The sequence below is a fragment of the Biomphalaria glabrata genome, chromosome 7 (assembly GCF_947242115.1).
Source record: "Biomphalaria glabrata chromosome 7, xgBioGlab47.1, whole genome shotgun sequence".
Taxonomy (NCBI): Eukaryota; Metazoa; Mollusca; class Gastropoda; family Planorbidae; genus Biomphalaria; species Biomphalaria glabrata.
Window position 1 is genome coordinate 45,022,946 of NC_074717.1, and position 20,200 is coordinate 45,043,145.

The 20,200-nt window shown below is 32.5% G+C and overlaps 1 protein-coding gene across 3 annotated transcripts; it reads right to left on the bottom strand.

Annotated features, from left to right (window-relative positions):
• Nucleotides 1-921: 921 nt before the first annotated feature.
• LOC106062752 (lysosome membrane protein 2-like) lies at nucleotides 922-19,849 on the bottom strand. 3 transcript variants are annotated; one of them, XM_056036881.1, is made up of 14 exons: nucleotides 19,517-19,849; nucleotides 15,097-15,232; nucleotides 14,027-14,184; nucleotides 12,274-12,415; nucleotides 11,626-11,823; nucleotides 10,795-10,886; nucleotides 10,204-10,253; nucleotides 9,557-9,626; nucleotides 7,846-8,030; nucleotides 6,852-6,982; nucleotides 5,592-5,665; nucleotides 4,850-4,901; nucleotides 4,499-4,648; nucleotides 922-2,899 (listed from the first exon to the last, which is right to left on the bottom strand). In XM_056036881.1, the coding sequence occupies exons 2-14, from the start codon at nucleotides 15,211-15,213 to the stop codon at nucleotides 2,759-2,761; spliced, it is 1,560 nt and encodes a 519-aa protein (XP_055892856.1). In that variant the 5' UTR covers nucleotides 15,214-15,232; nucleotides 19,517-19,849; the 3' UTR covers nucleotides 922-2,758. The 3 variants fall into 3 exon arrangements, with proteins under 3 accessions (XP_055892856.1, XP_055892854.1, XP_055892855.1); XM_056036879.1 differs by having other exon boundaries at nucleotides 19,498-19,849; XM_056036880.1 differs by lacking the exon at nucleotides 19,517-19,849 and adding an exon at nucleotides 16,649-17,308.
• Nucleotides 19,850-20,200: the final 351 nt, after the last annotated feature.

Below are 20,200 nucleotides of genomic sequence, written 5' to 3' on the forward strand. Positions count from 1 at the left end.
GGCTTTAGGAAATATAGATCATGTGAAACACAACTAATAGGACTAATTGATGATTTTTCTAAAGGTTTAGATAATAGTGAACAAATAGATGCTATCTTACTAGATTTTTCTAAGGCTTTTGACAAAGTTCACCACCATAGTTTGCTTAAAAAATTAAAATATTTTGGCATTAATAGTCCATTGCATCAGTGGATTAAAGATTTTCTGATAGGTAGAGAACAAACTGTAATAATAAATGGCTCTAAATCAACACCGATAACAGTAAACTCAGGTGTACCTCAAGGAACAGTCTTAGGTCCACTACTATTTTTAATTTACATAAATGATTTACCAAATTGTATTACTTCAGGAACAAAAGTCAGATTATTTGCAGACGATTGCATAATATACAAAGAGAATTAGATGAATTACAGAAATGGGAATCAAATTTTAGCATGTCTTTCCACCCAGAAAAATGTCAGTTGTTAAGAGTAACAAAAAAAATAAAACAAATTAATTCCACTTATCTTATTCATGGCAAACCAGTAACACTGACTAAAATCGCAAAATACCTAGGTATTATAATAAATGAAAAACTGTCATGGAATCCACATATTGATGAAACTATAAAAAAATCAAACAAAGCATTAGGGTTTATTAAAAGACATTTCCATAAATCAAATAAGAACATAAAACTAAAATGTTATTTAACCTTGGTTAGTCCAATAATACAATAGGCATCCTCCGTTTGGGACCCCTCAACTCAAGAAAACATTAAGAAACTGGAGCAGACACAAAATAGAGCAGTGAGATTCATAACAAACGAATATTCACATTTGACTAGAGTAACACCTTTAGTAAAATCACTAAATTTAGAAAGCCTTCAGGACAGAAGACTCAAAAGTAAAGTAGCAATTATACATAAAACACTGAACCATAATCTTCAAATACAAAAAACAAAATTTAATAAAATACTCAGAAAGACACAAAGATAAAGGCACATTCCTTGTCTCATATGCTAGGACAAATTTGTACAAATACTCCTTCTTCCCTAGTGCTATTAGAGCATGGAATGGGTTGCCTGAGCTAGCCAGGAAAACCAGTGACTTGGCAAAATTTAAGTCATTAGTTAATATGCATGACTAAATGCATGACGCGTAGGACATAATCATCTTCTTTTTTGAAGTAACGTCTGTATTATATAAGATAAGAAGAAGATAAAGGATAAAGATTCTTCTCTCAATCTATATAAATGTAACCACATAAACAATTATTCTAAAGATGTAAAGATTTAATCTACGGACATATACATTAAATCTAAGAAAATAAACATTTAAAATAAGAACATAAACATTTAAGATAAGAACATAAACATTTAATCTAAGGACAGGAACATGTAATAACAAGGTTACAAAGACAGTTTGTGTGGAGACACAAACTCAAAATCGGCCCCCAAAGTGGTCCACCCAGGCAGGTAAAAAGGCAGGTTTCAATATATTCAGAAAGAACATCAGAATGAAATTCTATCAAAGACTAATGACAGAGAAGAATGGAGAAAGAACGTTGACAGATCTTGTGTGGTGCCACAGACCAATGGATTGGTGAAAGTGAATGTGAAGTTAGATGTGAACCTGGCCTGACTAATGTCTTATAATGAATGTATAATTGCTATAATTGTTTTGTAAAGGGACAGTCTCTTCAAGAAAATAACATTTCTGTTAAAAAAAAATGAAACTATTGTGAAAACACTAAATTAATGACACATCTAGATACAGAGCTAAGTATACAATCTAAAGAGATTTATTTTTTATTTAATCAAACATGCAATTCCCTTATTCAATTAATAAATGTTTTGAGACTGTACACTAACAAACATGTGCCATGAGTAGCTTTTCAAAAATAATTGTAAAAGACACAGAACCAGGTGGAAGCAAGTAAAGAAGACAATGAAAAGATTGATGGATGACATCCAGGAATGAAAATGAAGCAGCTTATCTTTTAAAAATTAAAGAACAGAAGAGGACCAAGATTGAGTCACAATAATTTTCTAATGACTCACTCACAAGACATTGGAATTAGAAAAAAAGAGTTAAACTAGATTTATAGACAAAAAAACGCTCACACAATTTTACAGAATAAACAATATCACTCAGTATTGATAGTCACTAGACATAGACATACTGATTTTTATTTTTAGTGAATATCAAAACAAAGAATTTAAAAACTAGTCAGTCATTTAAAATCAGTTCTTAAAACAAAAGGTTTATAGTCTCGTGAATACAATCCAAATCTGTGTAGAAATTATAATAATACAAATAAATACAAACAAATATTTTGACACAATTTAAAAACATGTCAGAAGTAAAACAACAAAAAACAATGAACCAAATGATGGGATTCCTTATAGATTATGTCAATAGGAAAGGGTTTGAATTGTCTGTTCTGGATTTTTTTTTTTTTTTTAGTTTTGCAAATGTTCAATCATAAGACTTAATAATATTGCTTAAAACAATATGGTTATATTAATAACCTACAATTTTTTTTTTCATATGCTACAAAATCAGTAGATAGCTAGGAATTGAATGCTGTTTCAAGTTCTTGGTATTCAGTGAGATGATGTTATGGTAGAGTGAAGAATGAAATATTACATTTACATTTTTTGACTTGTACTAAAACAAGATTGGTTAATCAATGTCTTGTTTCAAAATCCTTGTCTTCATTGTTCTAAGTAAACTTCATTCTTTGCCAACCTTTAAAATGTTTACTTCCCACAAACAGATCATGTGTTTAATCTCTCATAACCAAAGCCTAATTTTTCCATCTCACTTCTGAAGTCAGAGTATCTGCTGTTACTAGTTTTCAGACAGGGCTCACCAGGGTCATCCTCTTGGACAATAGCTTTCTTTTTGTGTTGACTTATCTAGAAACACATTCATATAATAATTTGACACAGTGCAAAGCCATTTGCAGTTAAAATGTACTAGATACATGACTAGAAAAGCCAATGGCAGTTAAAATGTACTAGATACATAACTAGAAAAGCCAATGGCAGTTAAAATGTACTAAATACATAACTAGAAAAGCCAATGGCAGTTAAAATGTACTAGATACATAACTAGAAAAGCCAATGGCAGTTAAAATGTACTAGATACATAACTAGAAAAGCCAATGGCAGTTAAAATGTACTAGATACATAACTAGAAAAGCCAATGGCAGTTAAAATGCACTAGATACATGAATAGAAGTATTGAAATCCCATTCTAAGAACTGTTGCCATTTACTCAAACACATAATACATTAGTAGAAATCTACCACAAGTATTATAATTTCTAACCACATTAAACATAATTGAATTACTAAAGCGTGGTTGAGAGGTTAAGAATGCTTGAACTTGGCTTGTCTTGGCTACCTATGAAAGGGGCTTGAGGTTCAACACCATACTCGAGCAGAGTTGTGTTTACTGAGCGCTAAAAGGCAGCACGGAAAACCTTCTCCCAGATACCCCCCCACCACCACTGGTCCACAAATGAGATTGGGCCATAGAGCTCTGAGCATGCTAAAAGCATAAAAGTAGCGCTATATAAAAGCTATAATAATAATTATTATTATTTACACAATAAACTTGACAGAACTATATTGCTTGTTTTGTTTTTATTTACTTGTCAGAAATAAAATGAGCTTGGCGCGTACAGGTGATAGTGTAACTTGTTTGTTTTTTTTACCAAACTATGTTAATAGTAAATATGGGCATTCCAAGTGTCCCCTTCTGAAAAACTAAAACAGTTTTCAGGAGACAAAAGATAATAACTTAACAGCATCTGACAGAGAAGATGCTAAGAATGCATCAGAGATCCTGGAAGAATGCCAGCCATCTAATGGTACTTGACAAATATAAAAACAATGTGTGCAAGGGAGAAGTTTTAAATGATGAATCCATCCACTTTAAAACAATTATAGATAACAATGGATATTAAAAGTCAAATTAAAACTTTAGAGTGAGACACTAAAGTATTCCCTTTATTGTGAGATGTAATTTAGATGTAATTTAAGACAGAGCATTATTTTAGGCTCCATTCCGCTGGAGTCACATCAAAACATAGCACCAAAAGGGAAAACTTTTCTTTTTTTAAAGCCAAAAATTGCACAATGGCAGATGACCTAATTATGAGCCAGGAAACAGCTGAAAGTTACAAGTAGTCAGAACCTTGACTTTTGTAATACTGTTATATTTCTATTTAGAAAAGTTTATTAAGTTTCCCTGTCTCCTAAAAGGTAGGCCAAAACTTATGAATGTTGTGTGTCAGTTCAGTCTATTATTATAAATATGTGATTCAACTTCTCTGTCACACTGTGGATCTATTGACCTCAACCACCGCATAAGTGGAAAACCCAGAAAAAAAATGTTATTAATAAAATTGTTTACAAAGTTAAATTATAAAACATTATTGGTTTTCAAACTTTGAATAAAATGATTGCAAACTTAAACCAGAACAAAACTAGACAAAGTAGCAATACTTACAAATGTGCCAACGAGCCAAACAGCTGCAGACGTGGCAAAAGAAGTGAGACTAATGGCCAGTATCACATACTTGACAATGTTCACTATCTTCATGGGAGTGAACAGCTGACTAACCAAGATTTTAGCATGCTCATCATCTATCACCGAACTCTGAACAAAAAGTAGAACAACTGGTGTCAAAAATGTCAAACAAATGTCAGAGAGTTCACTTTTCAAACAAAGTGATGTCAAGAACTTAACTACGGTAAAATAATCAATTATTCTTGATTATTAGGTTTAAAAGGTTACTGATCACCAAGTCTTATATATAGTAAAACTGCCCGATTTTGGTTAGATGTAAATATATCTTACCTCATTAATCCAGAATATTGGGAAATACAAAGTCCTGATACCAGCAGTCTGCCTGAACAAAACAAATAGTAAATTTATCACAAAGTCTTCAATTAAAAACATGTAAATCACGTAAATAACAAAATTTTAGAATGTATGTGATAAATTGAAGGAATGTCTATAAATCATACAAATAAGATAACATTATATCCTACTATATCTTTGAATCTCAATGTGTATAAAAACTTCTAGCTACATTTTTATGTGAGTGCTATATCATTGAATCTCAATGTGTATAAAAACTTCTAGCTACATTTTTATGAAAGTACTGTATCATTGAATCTCAATGTGTATAAAAACTTCTAGGTACATTTTTATGAGAGTACTATATCTTTTATCTCAATGTGTATAAAACCTTCTACGTACATTTTTATGAGAGTACTATATCTTTGAATCTCAATGTGTATAAAAAAATAGCTACATTTTTATATCATTGAGATAGGCTAGGTAAAGATGTTATAATCAACACAATTTTTAATTAACATTTTCTGCACATTGACAAAAAAATAAATATTTTAGGCTTCAATGACATTAACCTGGGTTCAAATCTTATCTTATCTTATATAATACAGACGTTACTTCAAAAAAGAAGATGATTACGTCCTACGCGTCATGCATTTAGTCATGCATATTAACCAATGACTTAAATTCTGCCAAGTCACTGGTTTTCCTGCTCAAATTTTGGAATATAAAGTACACTTACTGAAGCACTGGATTCTGTTGTATAAATATATTAATCTGTATTTTCTTTTCTCCCTGTAGGACAAGGCCAGTCCACTAAAGAGATTGTGAAGACATAAAAATGATGTTCAAGTCAAATTTGTTTTTTCATTGTGGTTCTCAAAAGAGTATTTAAGTGGCACATTAATACCTTTAAAATATTTAAGCACAAAACATTTCAAGAAACAAAAAGGAACATACCAAAGAAGATATGCAAAGACAAAAATTGTAAAAAGATATTGTAGTACACAGCCTGAATAATATAGTGTACATTTTATTCATGCCAGAACTGTTGAGTTTCTCTACTTACTAGCACACATCTAGTGTTTTGTAACCGAAGAAATTAACTTTTTGAATTTTTAATTATCAGTCATTATTGTATTAAAAAAAGTACAAGACAATCTTACACAATTGACACAGTCACCACTTGCCACAGGGGCATAGTAGCTGAGTTGTAAAGAGCTTGGCTTCCGAACAAAGGGATTCCATGTTCACATCTCAGTGAAGACAGGGATTTAGAACTTGAGGATGGTCCATACATAGGTCACCCAAATCTAATTGCATCTCAGTGAAGACAGGGATTTAGAACTTTAGGATGATCCATAGTTCACCCAAATCTAATTGCATCTCAGTGAAGACAGGGATTTAGAACTTGAGGATGGTCCATACATAGTTCACCCAAATCTAATTGCATCTCAGTGAAGACAGGGATTTAGAACTTTAGGATGATCCATGGTTCACCCAAATCTAATTGCATCTCAGTGAAGACAGGGATTTAGAACTTTAGGATGATCCATAGTTCACCCAAATCTAATTGCATCTCAGTGAAGACAGGGATTTAGAACTTTAGGATGATCCATAGTTCACCCAAATCTAATTGCATCTCTGTGAAGACAGGGATTTAGAACTTTAGGATGATCCATAGTTCACCCAAATCTAATTGCATCTCTGTGAAGACAGGGATTTAGAACTTTAGGATGGTCCATACATAGGTCACCCAAATCTAATTGGTACCTGACATTAGTTGGGGAAGGTAAAGGCAGCTGGTCATTGTGCTGACCACATGTCACCCCTGTTAACTGTTGGTCATAGAAACATCATCTTCATCATCTGCCCTATAACAGATGGCAAGCTTTGAAAGGGAGAACTTTTTTTTTTACTACCACTTATCACAGGCCTATATATATTACATATTGTTTGAGATGAAGAATAGAGAACATTAAAGACAGATAAAACAACATACTGGCTCAATGTCCATATATATGCTATGTTCCTGTTCACTGGGTTGTAGACCTAAAACACTGCTACTGACTTCAGGGTCAGCTGACAGGAAGTGAGGTAAGGACATGATTATTGGTATTGTGAATCCATTCACTGAAAAGGAAACCAATGGATTACATTCAAATACAAAACATTAAAAAAAAAAAAAGAAATGCAACACAATGAGCTTCACATGTGTGCAATTTTAGCTTCTTTTTTGAAGTAACGTCTGTATTATAGAAGAAGAAGAAGAACCAAAAACAAATGCAAGAGATAAAGGAACTAGATCTCTTTGGAATAATCTCTAAAGACAGCACATAGATAGGAAGAATCCTTAGTTGATGCTCAGCCCTCTAGTCAATGTTAAGCCCTCTAAAGAACAATTTAATAACTTAAAACTAGGCTACCTAGTGATTTTAGGAATTTTGAAAAACAATATACAATAATAAATAAATGGTCTTAATTAAATCTGCCACTGTCTCACCCCCAATGAGACAAAAAAAATCTATTAATAGTCCTAGCCAGTGGCATGTTACTTCACAATGAAGTGGATTCAGTGTGCCCTGTAAATCATCATTAGTATCTGAAGTGACAGTAAACTTTAATAGCATGCTCATATGCATGCAATTTAATTTGATAGCAGATTCATACATACATTAGATTTTGATAGCAGACTTGTTTACACCTGAGAATTAGATGGAAGACCCACTGAAAAGTTAAAAGCTCTTTTGCCTGCAATTAGGAAAAAATATTTTCAAATATCTTAGTTTCCATCCCACCAAATTAGCTTAATGGGCATTTATTGAGGAGTTTTGTTTATCAAACTTAAAAACCTATTTTGTGTGATTGGAACATTTATCTACATTGATCTCGGTGTGCTGTATATTAATGAGGAAGATAACCAAGTTTACTTCAACAATTGAGTCCATAGTATTCATGAGAAATTAACTTCTACCATAGTCCATCGCACGATTTACCTGGCTTCTGACATGTTGTGAGGTTTAACAGACCAGAAGGAAGACATTGAGACTGTGGTATACAGAAACCTATATTGTCCTTATTGGCTGAGGCATTAATGAAAGCATTCTTTTCCACCTCAAATCGACGGACCTTCATGCCTCTAAGAAGAGGCTCTTCCTTTTTAAAATCAATTTTTAACGATCTGAAAGGAAAAATATTTTATCCATTGGTTCAGTAATTCAACAGTATAATATAACTCAACGCACTATTACAGATCACAATACTCAATGATCTGACATTATGGCACTTGCTTTGGGCCACATAATACGTTAAGAATAGAACCTACTTGTTAAAGAATTAAACAATTTGTTAGTTTAAATTCAAAAGAACCCTGTATCAATTTAGTGTACAACATCTAACATATTTGTGATAGTACAGGTAGACGTCTAAATATCCCTTTAAGCAGCAATCAATCTTAAATGAATAAAAGACTCAACCCATTGGTACTTCTTGTCACCTTCCTGTTATCAAATCAGCTACACCCTGATAGTTAAAAAAAAAAAAAAAGTAAAGTTCCCCTTTCAGACCTTGTGGTCTATAGGGCAGATGATGTAAAGGTCATCTGTTTCTGTGGCCTACGGTTAACAAGGGTGTCATAATGTGGCCAGCACTACAACCAACCGCCTTTACTTTTCCCTAACTAATGTCAGGTACCCATTAGAGCTGGGTGGACTCAGAGGTGCCCAAAGATCCCGAAATTAAAAATACCAGTCTTCAACAGGATTCGAACACCGATCCTTGGTTCAGAAGCCAAGCGCTTTACCGCTCAGCCACCGCACCTCCCATGCCCTGATAGTGGTAGCTGTTTTATTACATCTTTATCTGTTACATACATACTGCTCTTCTGAAGGACATTTTTTCAATGAGTCTCATTTTCTCCAATCCCCTCAAGAGAGAAAAACTACATAAAACTAACACAGCCAATTTTACAATGAAGACATTGGATATTTTAATTCTTTTTAGATTGGTCTTCAATAGCAGATAATTAGGTCTTATGCATATATTCATGTGTCTATCTAGTTATTGGATATTTTAATTCTATTTAGATTGGTCTTCAAGAGCAGATAATTAGGTCTTATGCATATATTTTCATGTGTCTATCTAGTCCAGCATGTTAATTAGAGACTTAAACTCTGCTAAGTCATTGATTTTCCTGGCTGATTCAGGCAACCCGTTCAATGCTCTAATGGCACCAAGGAAGAAATAGCACTTGTATGAAGATCTAAGAGTCACTGTTTAGTTCTGGAGGAACATATGACCTTGGCATGGCATGATTGTTGACACTAAGATGTCTGAGGGTCAAATCTCAAGAAGGGGCTGGACTTAATTATAGGCCACGTCCTTACAAAATTACTTTACCTAATACATAATTACATAATATATAATTACATTACTTAGTACAATATAACTAAATAAACCAGTCACTTAACAAGGTTTAATCTTTATTTCTTCAAATACTTCTTGAACAGGGTCAAAATTTTAAGCTCATATTCAAAGATTTAGGCAACAAGGAATATATGTCATTTCAAATGATGAATCAACTATATCTTATTACTCCCAAACACGACCAATAATACACACTTTATTTGTGTATTACAAAAACAAAGTCATGTTAAGTTCAAAATAAAGATCAATATGGTCATAGAAAAAAAGACAAGGACGACTCACCTACAAATATCGGAAGCAAATACATAAAGACTTTCTCTGTTTAATTTCAAAGGTGAGCACAATGTTCCATCTGTTGACAGAAATGTTTGTATTTTAATAGGTTCTCAAAGCTATGAATTCTATTACTGAATTCATTCAATATTTACATAGCCTGGTGAAACTACTTTCACCAGCAGGGGATGGGTAAAAGCTGGATACTAGGTAAGTGTTTAACAGGTCATCCCTCAAGGAAAATGGTCCCTATGATTCCAAACCCCTGAAGCATTGGGGTGGGATGTTAATTAGGGAGATATGGCTGAGTGGCCTAAAACCGCTTGTCTACCAAGAGGTCTCAAGTTCAAACCTCAATATAGACCAGCAATTTTTAATTGAGATTTGAAACAAGTTGAATTGTATTTACATAACACTCAAAAGAGCCCAGAAATCTTCTGCCAGATACTCCGCCCCCTCCCTATTACCCCAAGTGTACACAAAGATTGGACCATAGCACAGTGAGCATGCTATATCAAGAAAAATATTCAATATGAAAGCAATTCTAAATAAACATTACGTATACCGTGGAGAGGTATCTCAATTCAGACATTTTCATATGTTATTCATATTAAAAAAAAAGTGACACTTAAGGAAAAATATCAAATGCAACCCACCTGATCCATTGACCATATTAGCCCAGGAAGTTGACCATGATTTCACATATCTGTAAAAATATACTTCAGTAATGAATATGAATATTCAGATACATATAAATAAAATGTATTATAGGACTACATATATTTTTACGATATTGAACAGTTACATTTAGGCATGTAACAAATATAAAAGAAAATTACATGTAATAACATTATGTTAGTAATACAATAAGATTTGAAAACATAATTAGCATTAAGAATCAATAATTACTATTTTTTTTTTACTTTGTGATTATATTAAATACAAATGAAGGTGTAATTATTGACAACACAATTAGTCTGACTAGTAAGTCATTTTATAAAGTTCTCTAATTTTTGTATGTATAATGACTAATAATAATAATAATAATAATAATAAGGCTTGTCTTTGAGTTCGAAGACAAATGAGGAATGCAGTATTTCTGTGGCTACGCAGCCTCAGCTGCATCCCACATACTCTGTCACATCAACCAAACATAACCATTGTCTGCCATGGTAGATTTAGAGGTAATACATTATAATGACTAGATCAATAGTAAAATATTGATATAGAACTACGGCATGTAAAACCTGTCTCCATTGTATCTGGATATTGTCCCCATCTGTTCAATGTTATCAGCTCCAGTATACACTGTGTACAGACCATCATCTGTAGCATTTTTCTGAAACAGCAATAGTTCAGATATTTAGATGCATACTTTGAAACGAAAAACTAGGTTTACAGTTATCACACAGACTATTTCAATGAAATAGTTCGACACTAGAACAGGGGGAAGTTCGTTGTACCTGTTAACATAAACAATTTAATCACTCAGATGCTCAAAATATCCTCCTTCAACATTCTTTATTTATATTGATATGACTAAGCAAGTAACTTCAACCATATAAAAGTTAGTTTAATAGCTGTAAACCTTATGTTGGGCCACCCTGTGAATATATATATATATATATATATGTATTGAAGGAGAATGAATTGAAAATTCCCATTTTTTATCATTGAAAAAGGTTGGGGGGGTCAAGAGAACTTAGGCTGGCTGAAGGAAGGAGGGGAAATGAAGTTGGAGGCAAATTTGACGACCCCAGGTGGGGGCAGTGGTGCGAGATTAGGCCACAGAGTTGAGCCACGTAAAGAGACAGTCAAAAATATTTCTCTGCCTTAGACTTAATTTCTTTATACAGAACTCACCAACAAGTTAAATTGTTAAATGGTTTGTTTATTATTTTATACATAGGCCTACTATAGTGCTGCAGCAAATACACAAAATTATATTCCCTGGGATTGGATTGAGACTTTGTTTGGTTTACCATGTATGAACATATAGCTTTTACCTTCAGTAATTTTGATTTGTAAAAAGTACTATTAAATATTTCAACTAAAAATAGTGACTCCAGATCTCTTACCTGAATGAAATACCCAATGGATGTGGTCGGGATTCTATTAGGCATCAAAGGTTTTAAAATAGAAAGTGTTGGGTCCTGATAGCCCCATAAAACTTCATGAACTGGGCGGACAATAAATAGTTCTACATTGGCTGTATTCATAATATATGTTAACACTGGAAGCAGATATGGAAGCCACTGTATACTGTGAGCAATAGTCTGAGTTATAATAATACACAATTAGCATTATTGGTTAAAAAAAAAAACAACACTTATTAAAAATAATTGAAGTAAATGTATTTTTTTTTAAAGTGTTCATAACTATTATGTTATTTGATAAATATTTTGCATTTCAATTTATTTTTAATTATCAAACATATTTTTCAAACAGTTGGAATCATTATAAAAATCATAATATCATTCAAACATTCACTTACTGAACTATAATAAGTTGGAAGTTGTTTTTACAAAGCTTATATCAATTCTGTCTGTCTGTCTGGTAAAAAGTTTGAACATGTTCTTTCTCCCATTTTCCATTCTCAGGGATCAAGTTAAAACGTTGCACAATTATTCATTGAACCTGACAAGACATGAATCAATCAATAATAGAAACAAATGAAGTTAAATTAAAATGTTCTACTTGTTCTGTTAAAAAACACAGTCACTTACAGCAACAAATGGATTGATAGTTGTGACATTGTCCATTTCATTCCCAGAAGACATGTGTGGAATATACGTAAATGTGCGCCTCTGTCTATAGCTGACTGTTCCATTGTCATTCCAAATGATACCAAACTTTGTTTTTCTTATTCTAGGGAGAAAATAAATAATTTTAACAATCTATTTGAGTTCCCACATAATCCTTTTTTTTTAAAGCTAAAAACTAATTTATGAATGTGTAAGAATAGACGGAATAGACCGAATAGTAAACAAAAGATACAATATAATCAACCAAAGACTCATTATAGTAAAACAAAAGATACTATATAATCAACCAAAGACTCAGTATTATAAATTATATACAAAAGACTAGTAAAATGAGCAAAATAATATGTAAAAAGAGTTTTAATTAATCTCATCTCTGCCTGTGGGTAAAGGCCACCAACCAGCTTCCTCCAGGCATCTCGGTTCTGGCTTACAATTACAACTGTCCCCATGTCTTGCCAATCTTCTTCCAAATCGCGGCACCATGTATTCATGGGCTGTCCCCTCTTCATCTTTCCTTGAGGGTTCCAAGTTAGGGCTTGCCTTGTTATGTTGGATGCGAAGGGTTTGACTTGTCAATCTCCAGTGTCTCTGAAGGATATATACTTCAATGGGCTGCTGCTTTGTTCCTCATTCGAGATCTTAATTAAATTAGTTTGATTTGTAATGCATAATACCTATTCACTTCTGTGAAACTGTATTATTTTATACAAAGTACTTTGAAAAGTTTGTAAGCAAATATCTACTATAATCAGGCATTTTATTATTCATATTTTCAATAAAATACTACCAAGACATTACCTAATGTTAAAAAAGCATAATGTTTTAGCTCTTCTATATTTTAAATCAATTACAGATAAATGTAGGCTACATTTTATTAGATGATTCCTGTGGTCTGTGGTCAAATATCACAATAACAATGATGCATAAAATATTTCTCCATTGTGTTCAATAAAGATTTTTTTAAAATTTTCCATAGAGACATTTGGCAACTTTTCAAATGCTTATTATGTCTGCTGGGTTCTCATCTTTATAGACGTTTGAGCATGGTTGGGAGGAAGATCACATAAACAGATTAGCTGCCTGGCTATGTGCTGTATGCTTTGCATCGCAACGATGACTGTCTTGAGTTAAATAATTGTCCCTGTTGTGCACTGCAGGTTGTTTGAGCTAGGTCATAATAATTTATATTTGAAACGTTTGAAACTTGTAAAATAAAGACTTACCTAATTTATGGATTTAAGAGACAATAATTTATTAAATGGATTCATTGGACATTTCTTTCATGCCTATATAAATTCGCTCAAGAGGCAATGCTATGTAGTATGTTGATTTTAATATGATTTCTTTAAAGTATTTAATCAAAAATAGAGATCAAAATGTTTTAATCAATTAGTCAATTAAAAAAAACTGTTCTGCAAAACAGTTATTTTATTTTTACCAGTAATGTTATTAATCTTTAACATTTTCTAGATTTATGGCTAATTACACTGTCACTGACAAGCTTTTCTTTAGAAAAAAAAACAACATTAACACTTGCAGTTAAGTTTTTCACAGTTTCCTCTATCATTAAACACTATGGCACAAGTTAAACTAATCGCTAGTTGCATTGAAGAAGTTAAAAAAAAATGCTGTCTACTTCAACTGATGTTTTTCTATATGTCATTATAAAAAAAAGATAATATTTTAGACACATAAAGCTATGTTTAAGAATTACTTGTACGTGTAGGGCCCCATCTGTTTTAAAAAAGGCTTCTCTCCTTTTCTGACTTCATCTGGGTTTTCCACATTAAACATAAAAAACTGCATGTAGACAGGAACTGGTGAATCTTGCCAAATGTCATAGATTTGACTGGAAGGTGAGATAACCATTTTCTAGAACAAAGTTAAAAAAAAAAAATTACTAACAAAAAAACACACACACACACACACATAACCCACAAAAAAACCTAAGTAGCCCAACAGGTAAGACATTCTCACACAAAGTTACACTTAAAATATAACTTGGAGGTCCCAGGTTTGAATCTATCACTGCAATGCCCTGTGAGAGTTTGAGCTAGGCCAGGCAGGAACATTCTAAACATTTTCTGATGTCCAACAGTGAGTGTCAGTAAGATTGAAACAAACAAGTTTTTAAAATACATTTTTACTTGTAAAATGAGAATAAAAAAAACAGCAACACAATTTGAATAGACTTGACTTAATTTTCAATAATTAATAAATGGCCTGATTGGGTAAACATTTGACTAGAGTAACACCTTTAGTAAAATCACTAAATTTAGAAAGCCTTCAGGACAGAAGGCTCAAAAGTAAAGTAGCAATAATACATAAAACACTGAACCATAATCTACAAATACAAAAAACAAAATTTAATAAAATACTCTGAAAGACACAAAGATAAAGGCACATTCCTTGTCCCATATGCTAGGACAAATTTGTACAAACACTCCTACTTCCCTAGTGCTATTAGAGCATGGAATTGGTTGCCTGAGCTAGCCAGGAAAACCAGTGACTTGGCAGAATTTAAGTCATTGGTTAATATGCATGACTAAATGCATGACGCGTAGGACGTAATCATCTTCTTTTTTGAAGTAACGTCTGTATTATATAAGATAAGATAAGCATTTGATCAAGATTGCATTTAGTAAGTACTATGATATTAATTTGAAAGTTATCTGCTAAGCCACTTATTATTTCAATTAATGTTTACACTGATGCATAACTTTGTTGTAAATGCTGCTTCTTAAAGCTACTAAAAAAGAATTATCATTAAGAGAAATGACAAACCTTTTTAATTTCTTTCTCTACAATAGTATTGGAGGCTAACAATGGAAACAATATTCCAACACCGGAACCAATCAAAATACCAACCAGTACAAATGTATTGACCTTTTTCTTGCACATTCTCTTGAACTAGCAAACTCTGTAGAATACAATCAAGGTAGACATTTAAAAATGCGTTGTCAAAGTACACTTGTATTTCAAACATTACACCCAGACTAAACTACAAATAACCAACCATCAAAACACATTTACTAAATAACACCTTTACAAAAGAATCAAATCCACTGGAGCTCAAAGTAGGCACGCTTGAAACAATTGAAAGCTATCAAAAAACAGCTATCCATATTTATACAGACGGATCGGCTTTCAAAGCCACCATCAATGCTGGTCTTGGTGCCTTCCTGGTCTTCCCTAAAATAAACACTTTGAGATAAGCGCACCCTGTGGCGATTACTGCTCAAACTTCCAAGCCGAAAGTGAGGCAATTACCATAGCACTACAGACAGTGGAAAACAAATTATATGAAGGAGTGCAACCACCATCAGATATTGTTGTCTTTACAGACTCCCAATCTACTCTGCAAGCACTTAACAGCAGCACCTCAAACAGCCCAAGAGAGTTGACAACACTCATTGTGATAATCCATCATATGATATCAAAATTAAATATCAATATCACACTACAGTGGATCCCTGGACACATTGGTATCATGGGAAATGAAAAGGCAGATAAGCTATCAAAGGCAGGTTCATCTATGGAACAACCAGATAGACCTGTTAACTACCTCACCCTAAGCTCAATGTTAGTCAACAATCACAAAGAAGAGTGGCTCAACCAATGGGCATCAGGAAACACAGGCAGAGCCTTGTACAAAGAAATGACTACGCCTAACAAACTGGACAGTATTAACTTCCTCCCCCGCAAAGAACAATCTACAATTTTCCAACTAAGAACAGGACACACACCACTATTAAATTACCACCTGAACAAAATAAACTCCACACAACTCCCCCTTTGCAGACACTGCGCCCACCCTTTTGAAGCCGTAAACCATATCCTCTTTGAATGCCCCTCCCTAATCAACCTTAGGCAGACCCTACTTCCACTACAGCCCAACATAACCCAACACCCTGTACAGCAGTGCTGAACAACTGAAGAAAACAGCACACTTTTTTTCCTTGGCACAGTCTGCAAAAGAGCTCAGCAGCTAAAAGCTGGCTAGAAGTAAAAGTATTTCTAAAAGCACATATTTCAATACATTATTTTTCATCCATTGCAACAATTTGCTGTAAGTATATATATATAACTGTTAGCAGCTATCAAACATATATACACTGATGATAATTTGGTTTTATTTCCATGTTTAAGAAACTAAGTTTTTACAATGATAAACTGAACCCGAGGATATGCTTTGGCTGGACTAGCCAGATAAACCAACAAATTTAACGCACAAAAAAAATTGCATACACAAAAAATACTAAATATAAAAAAAAAAGGTTAATATGTAAAAATAAAAGAGTTTAATAGAAAAAAAACGACATTTAAGTAAACTTACTTTAAAAATCAAATTTTGATTTAGCACAAGAAAACATTTAAATTTTTCTGTTTGTCTAAAAACAATATGTTTAAACCTTTTTTTTTTAACAAGTATATTTAGGCATATACTTCATTAATGTAGATACATACAATTATTCAAATATTCCTAGGCACTCATGATCAATATTAGCATTTTTATCTACACAATCAGTTAGTTATGTATATTTTTAAAAACCTTGCCGTTTGACTCACAAGAGAAAAGATGATATGCACTTCTAATGACGTACCTGTTTTTGGTTTTACATGAAAAAATAATATCTCAAATTATACTATAACTATATGGTACGAAGATTGCCTGCTATTCATGCTAATTTGAAATCAATGTTGTGAATGCTATGTGAGTTTGTGTGTATGATTAATTAAGGGGGGGGGGGGGGCATCTTGATGTGTGCTATACCACTTATAGTGTGTTGAAGTATAATTGACTCAGAAGGAGGGAAGTAGCTTTCTTGAATGTTTGTGTGTAATACTACTGTTTTTTTTTGGGTATGATATACTCAGAAGGGGACAAGTGGCTTTCTTGAATGTTTGTTTGTAAAACTTCTGTGTGTTTGGGTATGATTGACTCAGAAAGGGATAATAAGTGTTTGCATTTAACACTAACTTTATTTGTAAACCTGTGGTCTTTGTCTTATGATGTGGAAGCAGATCTGCATTAGGGTTAGGGCGTGGAGACGAAAGGCCTAGGAGGATCTGAATGGAAGGATGTGTTGAAGCAGGCCAGAGCCCTCCATGGGCTGTAGCGCCACTGGGATGGATGGATGTTGTCTTTGTCGTACTGAGAATTAATTAGGATATTTTAACATTTGCATTTTATTTCTATAACTGTAAATGTAGGATAAGTGTTTTATGAATGATTATTTGTTTTTTTGATATGCTCAAAAGTGTCTGTAAAATTTAATGACTATAATAAAGGTGTCAAACAGACTAGCAGGAACTAATAACTTTAGTTGGAGTAAAACAAGGGGACATAACCCAACCTGAAGTCACACTAGCAGAAGTATGTAAATAAGTTATATATTTTTAACAATTTTATATCCTAAGGCTAGAGAGAAAAATTACAATATTTATGAAGGACAGCTTATAAAAATATTTTTGGATAAAAGTCTAGATCTATCTAATCTAGAGTCTAGAATACATATATAAGGTTTTATGGATCTTTCTAAACTGTGCCTACTAAATTCTAAATCATCTTGATTAACAAATAGAATACCCTAATTATTCTCTACGTCCATTATACCTTGTATCCTAAGTCTATGTAAAACATAAAATATAAGATTGTATATTTATGCATTCCACTGTAGACCTTGCATTCTTTTTTTCCAAAATTCTCAAATTGTTTCTAGCATTTGTAGAAGAAAAGTTTTGTTGTTTTTTTTCAGCTACCTGTCCTTTTATATAAAAATTGGCAAACAATTTTAGCAACTATGCTCAACAGAAACAAGGGAAACATTTGTATTTTTCCATATTTTCATTTCAAATTTCCAGTAGACAAAACAAAACCATAGGAACACAAAAAATAATTATTCTTCATAAAATGCTTAAAAAAATATTGCACTTGAAGGTTTAAATAAAACTAACGTTATTGCCCTTTGGCTAAAATTATGCCTAATGTTTTTTTCTCTCTCTCAGAATCTTTAAATCAGTTAAACTATGACTAAAAGAAACACGTACTATTCTTTAAAAAAACCTGTTCGTTCTAGAACTATCATATAGGTATAGCTAAAGTGAAAAGTTAAGTTTATGTAAATGAAATTGACTTTTGAGGATTTTTAAATGCAATAATACATTACTAAAGCATGTTTTGCAATCTAAAAGGATGAATGTCACGCAATAAAAAGAAAATCAAGTCCAGAACTAAAAAAAATTAAAACTCATAATAAAGTAAAATGAGAAAACTGATATCCGAAAAAAAGGGAGCAAAATTTAAAACTAATTTATAAGAAATAAAATTACAATTATATACAAAATGAAAATTTCCCATTAGAACATAATTTGGGTTGTGGGGATGTTAGTTTGGCCCCTCAAAGTAGCATATTTCTTTTTCATCTAGGCAGCTTTTTACTGTCAAATAATGTCCCAAGCAATTATGCTGCCTCTTTCTTTCCTAACATCTCACAATCTTTCCAAACACTTTATCATTTCCATCATTTCCATTTTCCTGGCATTTAACTTAAGCGTCAAGAAAACCCATGTAAGCATTAGAAGCCATGTAGAACTGATTGTTAATCATCTCTGTCTTACTGTGGATGTTATGTAAGGAACCTGATATAAAATATGAAGTATAAACTCATTTTGGTCTAAAATACAAGTATTAATAATAATAATAATAATAATAATCTTTATTGTCCGTATGGAAATTTGTCTTACAATTTGTGCATTACACCAAACAAAAAACATTATTTATAACTATAAGAAACCAAAATGTACATTCACACCAGACTCACTCATAATCTACATGTGACAAAGTTTATATCAGATTGTTCCTATTTAATACATTTCCATATGAAAGAGGGACATGCTTTTTTAAGCACTCATTAAAATTTGAGTGAGGTTCTCAACCTAGCCATCACTCTACTCACTTTACACATAACATTTTTCATCTCGTGCAAAGTATTTCTCATTTTATGATTCATAATAGTTTGAATAAAGTTTGGGTCACTTTTTTTTAGTCAGTTTTCTTTATCTTAAATTTTAAATGACATTTTCTTGTTTCAATTTCATTATCACTTCATTTTGTTTAGTTTTTTTTTTCACTCAATTAACAAACTTTACTTATAAAATCTGGAAGTAGTATAAAAACTTAACTTTATCTTCTTTAACGTACACTCCAATACAATACATTTATTTTCCCACACTTTGGAACTAAGATTAAATCTACAGCATCTGACACATCATCATTCTCAGTTTTGCTGTTGAGAGCATCTGCTTCTTTTTGTTGGCACTACTTGATCTACAGGTCTTTCCAAAGGATCTTGAACTCCAACTGAAGTTAAATGCCAAGAAATGATGGCTGTCCATGTGTTTTAGGCTAGCATCCAGCTCGGGCAGTTCTGGCGAAGGTCCAGAGTTCAAACCTTACCCGCTTCCTTCCCTTGCAAACCTGCAAGAGGTTTGGACTGAGATTTAACAATCTTCATTCATTTCTGAAGGAATGTCTGTAATGTAAAAAAAAAAAATGATTTGTTTCAATACATATTTCAAATTCCCTAAAATGGTCAGTTGTTTAGATACATCATATGTAACTGCTATCGATCCTCTGAAAGTATTGGTCAATCTAAAGATGGTTTAAGTTAAATTGGCTTCATTTTGTTATAGATCTATAAAAAAAATTAAATAAAAAAAAGAACAAATCCATTTCTTATGGATAAATTAGATTTCCAGATGACAGCTAGAGCTCCAATTTCCAAATGCAAAGAGACTGTTATGAACTATGTGATGTTGCTTATTCAGGCTGTCTTGAAGTCAACCAATTACTCTGCAATCGTTTGGGTGTAATTGTTCGGGTGTA

Bases quoted from the DNA above. Each gene is read 5' to 3' on its own strand.
- LOC106062752 (XM_056036881.1), bottom strand. From the start codon at position 15,213: ATGTGCAAGAAAAAGGTCAATACATTTGTACTGGTTGGTATTTTGATT. The intron at 12,416-14,026 runs GTAATTCTTAAA...TTTTCTCCCTAG, and splicing joins ATGGGGCCCTACACGTACAA to AATAAGAAAAACAAAGTTTG. The intron at 4,902-5,591 runs GTAAGTGTACTT...TGTTTTGTTCAG, and splicing joins CAACAGAATCCAGTGCTTCA to GCAGACTGCTGGTATCAGGA.